This window comes from Oncorhynchus keta, chromosome 9, assembly GCF_023373465.1.
Source record: "Oncorhynchus keta strain PuntledgeMale-10-30-2019 chromosome 9, Oket_V2, whole genome shotgun sequence".
Taxonomy (NCBI): domain Eukaryota; kingdom Metazoa; phylum Chordata; class Actinopteri; order Salmoniformes; family Salmonidae; genus Oncorhynchus; species Oncorhynchus keta.
Genome location: NC_068429.1, coordinates 41,570,942 through 41,584,286, shown reverse-complemented (window position 1 = coordinate 41,584,286; position 13,345 = coordinate 41,570,942). Strand labels below are relative to the sequence as shown.

The 13,345-nt window shown below is 40.8% G+C and overlaps 1 protein-coding gene across 1 annotated transcript; it reads right to left on the bottom strand.

The window, feature by feature from the left end:
* Positions 1-5,919: 5,919 nt before the first annotated feature.
* LOC118387852 (mitochondrial outer membrane protein SLC25A46) lies at positions 5,920-13,267 on the bottom strand. The gene is made up of 8 exons (XM_035776639.2): positions 12,777-13,267; positions 9,936-9,978; positions 9,691-9,748; positions 9,401-9,478; positions 9,141-9,241; positions 8,527-8,583; positions 8,209-8,266; positions 5,920-7,295 (listed from the first exon to the last, which is right to left on the bottom strand). The coding sequence occupies exons 1-8, from the start codon at positions 13,024-13,026 to the stop codon at positions 6,720-6,722; spliced, it is 1,221 nt and encodes a 406-aa protein (XP_035632532.1). The 5' UTR covers positions 13,027-13,267; the 3' UTR covers positions 5,920-6,719.
* Positions 13,268-13,345: the final 78 nt, after the last annotated feature.

Here is a 13,345-nt window from a genome sequence, read left to right as displayed (position 1 = left end):
GTCCCGGGAATCGAACCCACTACCCTGGCGTTACAAGCGCCATGCTCTACCAACTGAGCTACAGAAGGACCAGTCATTGAAAAAAAAACATTTGGTCTAAGTCAAATCCAACCGATAGGATATTAAGAGTTTACCTTGTTATAATGCTTCGGTCTCCAACTTCCACAGTGCGTTTTCCACATTGCCTGCAAATGAAACCACTTAGGTGTTTCAAACCTCATGGAATCTCAGAATGTACAAACCTAATATCAACAACATAATTAATACACTCAAAGAAACAAACTTTTAGAAATCTGACTTACATCCATGTTATATTTTGGTATGATATCATTTATAGCCTCATCCTGCATTTTTTGGAGACATCCCTTGTGCATTGTTGAAATGCTGTCAGCAAGGTACACTGCAAAAGCCAGTGTGACATAACCTGCAAAAAATGAATTCGACACACAAACCAATACCACAATTACAACATGTCAGAAAGAAGCCAGGAAAGCTGTCAAAGTCAACATACATGTGTTCAATTGAATCAGTTACCAATCAATTGTAAAATTCAGTCATTTACCAGTCAGTGCCTTGCTCATCTTTGTGTTAATTTGAGAACTGAACATTTCAGTGATCGGGCATCTTTTATACTCTCTCAAATCCCCTTTCTTTTTTTTTACCCATAATGTCACTCCATAAATGAAAAATTATCACATGAACTAAATAAACTGTGACTCACAGTATGAATCATATAGGCATGTACTTTAAACTAATGGTCAATTCATCTAACATAGAAGAAATCTCAACCCACTTACCACATTCCATAAAATCTGATCTGATCTCAGTTTGAATAACCGCTATGTACTCAGATTGAAAAGGGTACACCTCTGATTGACAACACACCAAAGAGTTATCATACAAATTGATCAAATCAAATAGATCATTTCACTTTTCTCAAAAATGGAGTTTCCACAACTGTGGCCATTACTGACATTTGAGCTTAGTCAGACCATTTTATCATAATGAAGACATCGGTCTGTGTGTGAGGGTATATTCTGCACTGAGCAGCATAACACATGCAGCCTGAAGCATACCTTACACTTGACCACCATACTGTCCCCTCATCTAGCCTCCCCTGGAGAGAGAGCAGCTCTTGTGGTCGCCTGATATCTACAATGAACAAAAATATAAACGCAACATGTTAAGTGTTGGTCCCATGTTTTATGAGCTGAAATAAAAGACACTAGACATTTCCCATATGTAGAAAAATACAATTTCTCTAAAATGTTGTGCAAATGTTTTTTACATTCCTATTAGTGAGCATTTCTCCTTTGCAAAGATAATCTACCTGACAGGTGTTGCATATCAAGAAGCGGATTAAACAGCATGATCATTAAACAGGTGCACCTTGTGCTGGGGACAATAAAAGGCCACTCTAAAATGTGCCGTTTTGTCACGCAACACATTGCCAAAGACTTCTCAAGTTTTGCAGGAGTGTGCAATTCGCATGCTGACTGTTGGAATGTCCACCAGAGCTGTTGCCAGAGAACCGAATGTTAATTTCTCTACTGTAAGACCCATCCAACATAGTTTTAGACAATTTGGCAGTCCTTCCAACCCAGCCTCATAACCGTAGACCAGACCCCGTGTAACCACACCAGCCCCTCCACATCCGGCTTCTTCACCTGCGGGATCGTCTGAGACCAGCCACTCGGGTAGCTGATGAAACTGTGAGTATTCACAACAGAGGAATTTCTGCACAAACTGCCAGAAACCGTCTCAGTGAAGCTCATCTGCGTGCTCGTCGTCCTCACCAGGGTCTTGACCTGACTGCAGTTTGTCAATGTAACCCACTTCAGTGGGAAAATGCTCAACTTTGATGGCGACTAACACACTGGAGGAGTTTGCTCTTCATGGATAAATGCCGGTTTCAACTGTACGGGGAAGATGGCAGCCATATTGCTGTATGGTATCATGTGGGTGAGCATAGTCGCAAGGATCTGTACACAATTCCTGGAAGCTGAAAATGTCCCAGTTCTTCCGTGCCCTGCATACTCACCAGACATGTCACCTATTGAGCACATTTGGGATGCTCTGAATCTACGTGTACAACAGCATATTCCAGTTCCTGGCAGAGTGGGACATTCCACAGGCCACAATCAACAGCCTGATCAACTCTATGCGAAAGAGATGTGTAGCGCTGCATGAGGCAAATGGTGTTCACACACTAGTGCTCTGGCGGTCCTGATAATTTATCAGCTGGCTCTTGTCATGCAAGACTTTCGGTCTCATAGTAATTGACCAATAATTAACATGAACACATTAAGCATCTCCAATAAATCAAATTTAATAATACATCAATTTAATATATAACAATCCATGATCTATTTTAGATAAGTGCGGCAGGGTAACCTAGTGGTTAGAGTGTTGGATTAGTAACCGGAAGGTTGAAAGTTCACATCCCCGAGCTGACAAGGTACAAATCTGTCGTTCTGCCCCTGAACAGGCAGTTAACCCACTGTTCCTAGGCCGTCATTGAAAATAAGAATTTGTTCTTAACTGACTTGCATAGTAAAATTTTAAAAATTATAAATTAAATATAATAATAATAATAATAAATAATAATAATAATAATAATAAATAAATTTTAGATCAACAGAATATGAGTTGGGCTATTGTTGTATGTTATCTGGCTACATCAAATCAAATAATCAAATCAAATGTTATTTGTCACATACATATGGTTAGCAGATGTTAATGCGAGTGTAGCGAAATGCTTGTGCTTCTAGTTCCGACAATGCCGTAATAACCAACAAGTAATCTAACTAACAATTCCAAAACTACTGTCTTATACACACAAGTGTAAGGGGATAAAGAATATGTACATAAAGATATATGAATGAGTGATGGTACAGAGCGGCATAGGCAAGATGCAGTAGATGGTATTGAGTACAGTATATACATATGAGATGAGTATGTAAACAAAGTGGCATAGTTAAAGTGGCTAGTGATACATGTATTACATAAAGATGCAGTAGATGATATAGAGTACAGTATATACGTATACATATGAGATGAATAATGTAGGGTATGTAAACATTATATTAGGTAGCATTGTTTAAAGTGGCTAGTGATATATTTTACATAATTTCCCATCAATTCCCATTATTAAAGTGGCTGGAGTTGAGTCAGTGTGTTGGCAGCAGCCACTCAATGTTAGTGGTGGCTGTTTAACAGTCTGATGTCCTTGAGATAGAAGCTGTTTTTCAGTCTCTCGGTCCCAGCTTTGATGCACCTGTACTGACCTCGCCTTCTGGATGATAGCGGGGTGAACAGGCAGTGGCTCGGGTGGTTGTTGTCCTTGATGATATTTATGGCCTTCCTGTAACATCGGGTGGTGTAGGTGTCCTGGAGGGCAGGTAGTTTGCCCCCGGTGATGCGTTGTGCAGAACTCACTACCCTCTGGAGAGCCTTACGGTTGTGGGCGGAGCAGTTGCCGTACCAGCAACTGGATGCTCTCGATTGTGCATCTGTAGAAGTTGGTGAGTGCTTTTGGTGACAAGCCAAATTTCTTCAGCCTCCTGAGGTTGAAGAGGCGCTGCTGCGCCTTCTTCACGATGCTGTCTGTGTGGGTGGACCAATTCAGTTTGTCTGTGATGTGTATGCCGAGGAACTTAAAACTTGCTACCCTCTCCACTACTGTTCCATCGATGTGGATAGGGGGGTGTTCCATCTGCTGTTTCCTGAAGTCCACAATCATCTCCTTAGTTTTGTTGATGTTGAGTGTGAGGTTATTTTCCTGACACCACACTCCGAGGGCCCTCACCTCCTCCCTGTAGGCCGTCTCATCGTTGTTGGTAATCAAGCCTACCACTGTTGTGTCGTCCGCAAACTTGATGATTGAGTTGGAGGCGTGCGTGGCCACGCAGTCGTGGGTGAACAGGGAGTACAGGAGAGGGCTCAGAACGCACCCTTGTGGGGCCCCAGTGTTGAGGATCAGCGGGGTGGAGATGTTGTTGCCTACCCTCACCACCTGGGGGCGGCCCGTCAGGAAGTCCAGTACCCAGTTGCACAGGGCGGGGTCGAGACCCAGGGTCTCGAGCTTGATGACGAGCTTGGAGGGTACTATGGTGTTAAATGCCGAGCTGTAGTCGATGAACAGCATTCTCACATAGCATAGGCTGTAGGCTTGTTCATTTAGCAGACAAGATATGCATATAAGCCCCTTGCCATTATTTGATATTATATGATTTTATAGTAAGAAGAATATAATTAAATTTAGCTGAATAAAAAAAATATATATATTTTTCCCATTCCTGAGTGAGTTACGCTAGATTTAGATTTATTCGGCAACTTTAGTTGTGTTGATTCAAACCTTAGAATGTCTTAGAAATCAATACATAAATAGGCTGCATGATGCGACTGTAGGCTATTGATGACTTGAGAAAGTCACAAAAAAAGCTTGCCCCCTGTTCCTTGCCTCAGGCTGCACACACTGTTCTCTCATAAAGTGATCATATTATCACCCATCAGACTATTATAAATGTAATATTGTCTTTACTAATACTGTGTTAAATTAGTTTTGATTTCGAATGGCCCATTATCAAATAGCGAATGGAAGGCGCTTTCCCGCCTTTTGGGTAGGATACTCTTATTTCACTCCAAGCATCCACCACTGTTTGAGGAGCATGCGGCCTCTTGCTGCGAAAGGTGATACTGCGGTCATGACTCATGACTGCCAGTGTGGCGGTAACACGTCACCGCAATAGCCCCAGTCACACCTGAGACTGGTTTTCCGATCCACCCCTAACTTTATTCTTATTGTATCTGTGACCAACAGATGCATATCTGTATTCCCAGTTGTGAAATCCATAGATTACAGCCTAATGAACTTATTTTAACTGGCTGATTTCCTTATATGAACTGTAACTCAGTAAAATCTTTGAAATTGTTGCATGTTGCATTTATATTTTTGTTCAGTGTAACTGCCCCAGGTAAATCCCTTGGTACCTAGAGTAGAATTCTTCATACCTCCCTTATGATGTCTGATACAGTACTTTTTGCCTACCTATGATTTCCACTATAATTATTAGTTGAATTCCAAAATGCTTTTTATTGGGAATATAATATCTACCTGTGTGTAGAGCTGGCTGGTAGACGAGACTAGTGTGGGTGGATGGAACGTTGTATACAACAATTAAAAGCCCTATACTGAGGTCCAATACATGTAAATCAGAGACATATACATTGAGTGTACAAAACCTTAGGAACACCTTCCCAATATTGAGTTGCACCTCCTTTTGCCCTCAGAACAGCCTCACTTCATCGGGGCATGGACTCTACAAGGTGTCGAAAGCGTTCCACAGGGATGCTGACTCAAATTCTTCCCACAGTTGTGTCAAGGTGGCTGGATGTCCTTTGGGTGATGGACAATTCTTGATACACACAGGAAACTGTTGAGTGTGGAAAAAAACCCAGCAGCGTTGCCACCCACTCAAACAGGTGTGCCTGGCACCTACTACCATACCCCGTTCAAAGGCACTTAAATCTGCGATCCTTTTAATGGAAGGTGATGCCAAAGAAAAATGTCCATCCTGGATGGACAATAAAGTCCTATTCTACTCTAGCTTGTGTCTCGCCCATTCACGCATACACAATCCTCGTCTCTTGGCTTAAAAATCATTCTTTAACCTGTCTCCTCCCCTTCATCTACACTGACTGAAATGGATATAACAGGCAAAATCAGTCTGGTCAGTCTGTCATGGAAAGAGCAGGTGCTCCTAATGTTTTGAACAATTGGTGTATGTCTCCGAGGTAAACTATCTGAATGCTGGTTGGTATCCTACTGCATTTGGAGTCAATGATGTAGCTACTTTATCGCTGTCAGTCCCTGGCATTGGAGAACTCATTGTTCAAATTACACAAACGCACACCAAATATAAGTCAGCCATTTAATTTTAGCAAGGTTCTCAAGTGATCTTATACATTTCCCTACTCTGAAAGTAAAGTCCTTAAACACTTAGAGGCAGTTCAATAATTTAAAATCCCTGAACTCAATCATCCATCTGCACAAATTCTACATTATCTGCTCATGTTCCTAGTCTCGTACTAAATATCTTTAAATTGTTCCTAAATTTACAATGTACTGTACTCTGTGGATGCCAAAATGTGAACAACTTGATACATACCTACACACACACAACATTATCACTCCTAAAGCAAAGAATAATTTAAAGACATTCTGTACATACATTTCTGGCACAATCCATTATCTGCTAGTGCTAACACAAACCCAAAACCAACAGATTGTCACATTCATACAAAGCAGAAAAGCGCAAAGAAAGCGTGTGTCAACATGATTTGCAGAAAAGACTGACTGATACTTCACATAAATGATGCCAGGATGAGTTTGTTTGACAGACAGAAGGAAATATACACTTAACTTCCATGACTATTTGGGGATATTTGTTGATGCCATACGTTATAGAACATATCAAGTGCTTTGTGACACAGTGGAAGCGGTGACAATTACGTGAGGAACACCACTCGAAATGTGCTTCTGGACAGAAAAAAAACAAGTCATCTTTTGGTATTTTCCTTTTTTCCTCCATTTTTTTTAGGACAACATCCTCTGCAGTGAGCACAACCCTGACTCACGTGAGAGAAAAAAAAACAGGTTTCAAAGGGGGGAACCACCGCCCCAAAAAACATTTAGGAATATATTCCATTGTTTTGCTTTAAGCGTTTTTCAGCAAGGTGGAATAGATCACCTTGGTGATCTGCAGCACGGCGGCGTGTAGCGAGTACTGCACCACGATGGAGCCGAAGCCTTTGTAGAATCCCAGGGCTCCCTCCTCTCGCCGGATCACATTCACACAGTCCCTGATACCCTCATACTGCGTGTTGATGGGCAGGACCTCAAAGCCCAGGTCCGTGTTGTCGATGATGGTGCGCGTGCCCTGGATGTGGAGCCTGTGCATCACCGTCTCCAGCGGATAGAGGAGGACGTCGGCACACAGACTGGCCACGAAACTGGCCATGAGTTCAGGGAAGTAGGCGTCCAGCATGGTCTGGACGGTCTCCGAGCCGTCCACGGGCTGTTTGGCCGGGCTCCTCCGGCGCAGGAGGAACAGCACTAGCTTCTGCACGGTGGAGCTCACCACATAGTGGAGGACCCCGTGGAGCACGGTGGGGAGCATGAGGCCCCACAGGGGCAGCAGGCGCTTGCTGTGGGGGATGCCCATGCCCATGACCCGGCCCACACCCTCCTTCACACAGTCCAGGATGCCAGGGTTGTCCCGGATGATCTCACTCTGGGGACACACAACAAGGGACAGCATTGGTATGGTATGGCAGAATAGTTATTAAGAACGGCCTGAAATTATATTTGCTTGTGTGTTTGGATTGGAATGACCAGATCTGCAAAGGAATCGTAAAATGTACTGATTCTTTGATACTGACAAAGGTGGAGTTTCCCAAAAACATAAAGATCATATTTATCTTTGGTAGACAATGGAAGAACGATCTTCACACAGTGGTAGGAAATTACCCAATTGTCATACTTGAGTAAGAGTATAGATACCTTAATAGAAAGTAACTCAAGTAAAAGTGAAAGTCACCCAGTAAAATACTACTTGAGTAAGTCTAAAAGTATTTGTTTTAAAACATACTTAAGTAACAAAAGTAAAAGTATAAATCATTTCAAATTCCTTATGTTAAGCAAATCAGACGGCACCACTTTCTTGTTTTTAAAATGAACCGATATCCAGGGGCACACTCATACACTCATACATCATTTATAAACAAAGCATTTGTGTTTAGTGAGTCCGCCAGATCAGAGGCAATAGGAATGACCAGGGATGTTCTCTTAATAAGTGCATGAATTGGGCCATTTTCCTGTCCTGCTATGCATTTTGGGAGTAAGGGAAAATGTATGGAGTAAAAAGTACATTATTTTCTTTAAACGTAGAAGTCAAATTTGTCAAAAATAGAAATAATAAAGTAAAGATACCACAAAAAAAACTACATAAGCAGTACTTTAAAGTATTTTTATTTAAGTACTTTACACCACTGTCTTCACGCTCACGATTATCTTTATGTTTTAGGGAAAGTCAGTTAGAAAGTGGAGGGGAGTTATAGATGCGATACCGATGGACAAGATAAGGGTGGCCAAAATACAACCGACCACAAACGGATCATCATTCACATAAGTATGGACTCACTGACCTGCACAGTTTCAATGAGACTAGCTGAGTAAAATGGCATGGCAACCACATAGGTCAAACTGTAAGAAAGAGAGATACACAATGACTGTTCAAGAGATCAAATCATTCTACCGAAATAAAGATATTATCAACACCATCTGATACCAGCATTTACTAAGGGTAAAGTCCCTTCAATTACACTGCACCGTTTTGAGAAATATATCCATTGGCAATCAATAGTTATGCAACTGAATCCCCACTTTCACCAAACATACTTTGTCACTACTTTTTACAGTATGAAAACCATCCATTATAAAACAAAGCAAATAAATGTTATTACCCTTTCAGAACCAAATGCCCAATAACTTGCTTGGGGTTCCATTTGTGGGAGAGTTCCCTGAGGAAACAAACATAGTCAGACCTCTATCCATGGTACCAGTTCATATTTGTTTCTTGCATATGTTCAAATAAGGAGATTCAACAGGATTGTGCCCTTTTGAGAATTTAAAAAGATTGGTTGAAACTAGTTTTTGTGGTGCTTAAACAGTTACTGTTGAAGTATGTGCGATAGTTTTGTATTATGTTTTGTCCCCCCCCCCCTCCTTAGTGGTCTTTGATTTTGGTACTGGGACGTCTTGCTCATCTCACTGAAAACCTTGGAAGCTGATATATATGGCCCCTCTGAGTAGAATCGGCCACTTCAGCATGTTCTGGTAGAGGCTACATTACAACGTGAATGGAAGTTTGACACTTAACGGCATCTAAAATGACTCGCAGGAGATGTGCTCGATTTTTATCAACAGCATTAAAAAAACATTTAAAAAATGTGCTCATTGAAGTCTTGTCAAAGCTAATCCATAAGGAATAGGATATGGTGGGTGATCAGGCGATGACTAAGGACAATATTTGTTCAGACCCGTTAGCTAGGTTTCTTCTCTAAAATATAATCCATACCGTGGTAGTGGAGTACATTCACTAATGATGCCTTCTGTGCCCAATGTGACTCCTTGTACCACAAAGGTGCTGCCCATTCCTTTCCATAAGGCCTTAGGACCCTGCGAGCAGAGAAATCACAACAATATACCGGCATAAAAACAAAATGCCAGCCCCGAATTCACATTTTCAATATCCTTGGAACGTTTTCATGCGATACACTGTCTGTTAGGACTAATTGTGAATGTCGGGTTTTTGGGATCATGAAAAACATTTATTACCTGACTCTTGGTGACATTATACATCACACTAACAGCAGTCAATGGGGACAGATGGTAGCACCTGGCATGATAATTGACCTGGAAGCCACAAAAAAACAAAAACAGAATTAGGAATAATGAACATTTAATATTACTACTTACTTCATTCATACTTACTTCAAGCGGACTGGAGCATTCTAATGGACAACTGTGATATACCCAGGAAGATTGATATATTGTATGGTAGAAAAGTCTAAAGACTACACCTGAGGTGGAACACATACAGTATCTTAACCTGACCGTATGCTTACCTGGCACTGACGACGGAACACAATGCAAGGGTGAGCCAGGACATTTTCAGTAAAGAGACTGGAAGAAGAAGTCATCGTGTGAATAAATTAATATTACACTTCTACTGTATATGGAATGTTCAATGACGTAAATATCTTTTCGTAGAAACATTTTTTCTCTTTCTTATGAATTCAATGTTGGATTATAGTCATCTCTTGACATTACTGGTGAACTACTGCCGTGGATAGGCCAAACACTGAATTACCTTGCAAGCCCGATACCAAATCCAGCAAATCTGTTCAACTGCTCTGAAAGAGAAAGAACAAATACATGTGAATATCAAACAGCAACATTTAATCGCAAACCTTATTTATTGCTCTATTTTAATAAGTCATAGTTTCTTATAACTATTTTGAGTGTCACAGATTGAGTAGCGTAGCAGCAGACTATTTTAATTGTGTTTGTTGTTTACAAACCGGGTATCTGACACACGTATTAGTCAGATGTGGGCAATTCCACACTATGGGAATTGCGCTGAGATTTTTCACATGAAATCAATGCCAAACAAAAAACATTTACACTGAACATTTTTCAAAAACACATTTACTGGAAGAACTGCGCAGATGCAACATTTGGTAACAGAATTTCAGTAAAATCTCCCTCAGTTTTCGCACCGCATTTCCCAAAAAATATTAAATATCCACTCAGAATGATGATTCAAAAGATGTCTGCAGAAAGAATGGGGTGTCAGCAATGACATATCTGATCTTAGAGAAGCTGTCGTTGAAGAATATTCTCTGGGTTCTATTGGATAAATAACTACCCAACCATGTGCTAGCAGGTTATTTTCTATTTTTTTTAACCAATCATGTGTCATCTGGGTCAGTGCAGTACAAGTTGAGTGCACTTCTCTATACGCATGCTGAAAGTCAGCAGTTAACTTGTTCTCTGAAAAATAGCATTGTATTTGGTTAAACACAATTGTCTCCATCAGTTTACTAAGAACAGGCAGCAAATTGATTGGGTGGCTGTTAGAGCCAGCAAAGGGTGCTTTACAATTTTTAAGCAGCGGAATTACTTTAGCTTCCGTCTACATCTGTGGACACACACACTTCTTTAGGCTTTGGTTAAAGATATAGCAAATAATGGTGGCAATACAGTCTGCTACCATTCCAATCAAGGTTGAGAATACCTGGTGGCTTATCATTATTGATAAATACCCTTACAAAATGACATTGAAATGTATAAACTGCAGTAAAAAGTGCAGTCAACTGTAGTATTTTGAACACAGCAATTGCAGAATAACTGCAGTTACACTGCAAAATGACTGAAGTAAAAAAAAGTTATTTTGGACGCAGTATTTGCAGCATACTGCAATTAGACTGCACTCTAACTGCATTGTACTGCAGTTATACTGCACTCTGACAGCAATCTTATTTCATAAGGGATAACAATAGTTTTTCCAACTCTCCTACACGAACTAGATCAAATTCTAAACAGGCAATCCTTCACTTTCATTATTAGATCTTTTATACGAAGATATAATGGTTCACTGTTGTTGTTTCCCTTGAGTTTTTCCACTTTACTAGTGAAATGGTTCATTGAAATGATTGGCAATATTGAAAGGTTTTGTTATAAATGAACCATCAACTTCAATGAATGATGGAGATGAACTGTACTGTGCTGTCCAAACTTGTGAACATAGACGTCTTTACGGATCGGACCAAATCTGAACCAGTCATGGACGTCTATTTTTGGGCAAACTGAAGGCTGGTCCAGACGTCTGTGGACGTTGAGAACAAGGCTGGACAAGGCAGACTGACCAAATCTCAAGTACTTTTAAATGTCCATGGACGTCCGGTGTCGGTCGATGCACAGTGGGTGAGGATGCTGGTTACAGTAAATGGAAAGAGAGGGGGCTCATGAATAGGTCTCATTAAGAGCCGGGGGAAGTTACATTCATTGGAGAGAGAAAGAGATAGAGGAAGAGGGAGGGGTTGTCTAGACTTTTCACACTATTGCTTTGACCACCAGACGACAGAAAAAGAAAACAGTTATGAGCTGAACATAACAGAATGCCAGTGTAAGGGAAGACAGTAGCAGCAAACCAACTGTGGTTTGTGACTACTATGATTTCCCAATGTAGCCAATTCAATAGTAGAAATTCTATTAACGATTTTTCTGAAATTCTGTTACCAAAATTGATATTAGTAAAAACACTAATTGAAAGGTCTACCTTCACTTGTTAACTCTATGGGATGTAAAATGGTTGAAAAATGTATGTATGCCTTACTTTTCTCAACAATAAAAAATATAGACACTTAGCTTTCATCTGACATGCTCCTATGAACTTCATATGTTGGTGCTCATGGGCCGTTTTACATGGAAATTACCATTGTTAAAGACACCCACAATATACTCCATCCTGAGCTGTGTCAACAATATGCCATTAGCTGGAGTGTAAGCCTAATTGACATCAATCAATGTTCACAAATCCACAACTAACCTAAAAAAGGTACAAATAACCAGAAAAGTGACTTTATAATATATGAATGACAGGCATTTACATTTTTGTTGCACTCTACAGATGCTCCAGTAGGCCATGTTGCCTACTTGAGAACTGCACCTTGGTCTACTCTAGCCTCCCTCTCTCTTGGTCTTGTCTGACAACATAAATGGCTGTCAGCCATCTTTCTCTGGACTTGGTTGGACACTAACGGCCCAATTGTACATGCAATAAAGAACAATGCCTCAGCCATAAAACGGTTTTATATATATATATATATATTATATATATATATATGTTATAGGCCTAGTTTGAGCTCTGTACTTCAATTTTTTTGTACTTCAATGTCACTGAATCCCTATATTGCACACATATCAGCTGTGACTGGTAAATTGTAAATATCGATTTCAAGGCGAAGAAGCAAAACGTCTTCTACTGACACGGACTCTGCTAACATTTAAAAGCTAACGTTAGCTAGACAGCTGAAATGTGTGAATGCTTTAACTTTCGAAGCACTCATGACCCAGTGATGATACTGTGTCGTTGTTGTTAATGAAAAGGGCCAGCATTGCTGGAATGATCATGATGTCGATCCCTTACCGGATGGCGGAGCCGTGGGCAGGGTATCTTGAGCACCAGGCGCTGCAGGGGCCGCCTCAAATGGAGGCGTGCGGTCATCAAAATGCAAATTTCGGCTACCTGGAATATCTGGCGGTGTTGTTACCCAATTCTGTAGGTCAACACTAGAGGAATTATTAAATGACCTTCCACTGTAACCCCCACTGAAAGCCGTATCCTCCCTACCCCTGTAACCTAAGCCATCGAAATTGTCCGGACGCCGAGAAGTCATGCTGCCTGAGCTAAATAGGAGTGACAGCTCCCTAGTATCACGATTGGTCAAATGTGTGTAACTATATCGCTCTCAAAATCTACGAGGAACACATTAAATATAAAACTTAACCACTGTATAACATCAATTTCACCCGCTAGCAAGCTAGCCACTCTAAATGACGTCGTTAGATAGCTAGCGATATAGCTAGCAAAACAACGCGAATGAACTGTCAACTGATCAACCGGAAGTGGTTTCGTTCTATTCCGCGTCCAAATTGCATTGTGGGATATGTATTTTTTGTGCACTTACTTGACATCGCTGCCATGCGTCCATGGAA

Excerpts from the sequence above, each read along its gene's own strand:
- LOC118387852 (XM_035776639.2), bottom strand. The coding sequence starts at position 13,026 with ATGACTTCTCGGCGTCCGGACAATTTCGATGGCTTAGGTTACAGGGGT. Across the intron at positions 8,584-9,140 it reads GAATGTACTCCACTACCACG|GGAACTCTCCCACAAATGGA; the intron begins GTATGGATTATA and ends TTGTTTCCTCAG. Across the intron at positions 8,267-8,526 it reads GGGCATTTGGTTCTGAAAGG|TTTGACCTATGTGGTTGCCA; the intron begins GTAATAACATTT and ends TCTTTCTTACAG.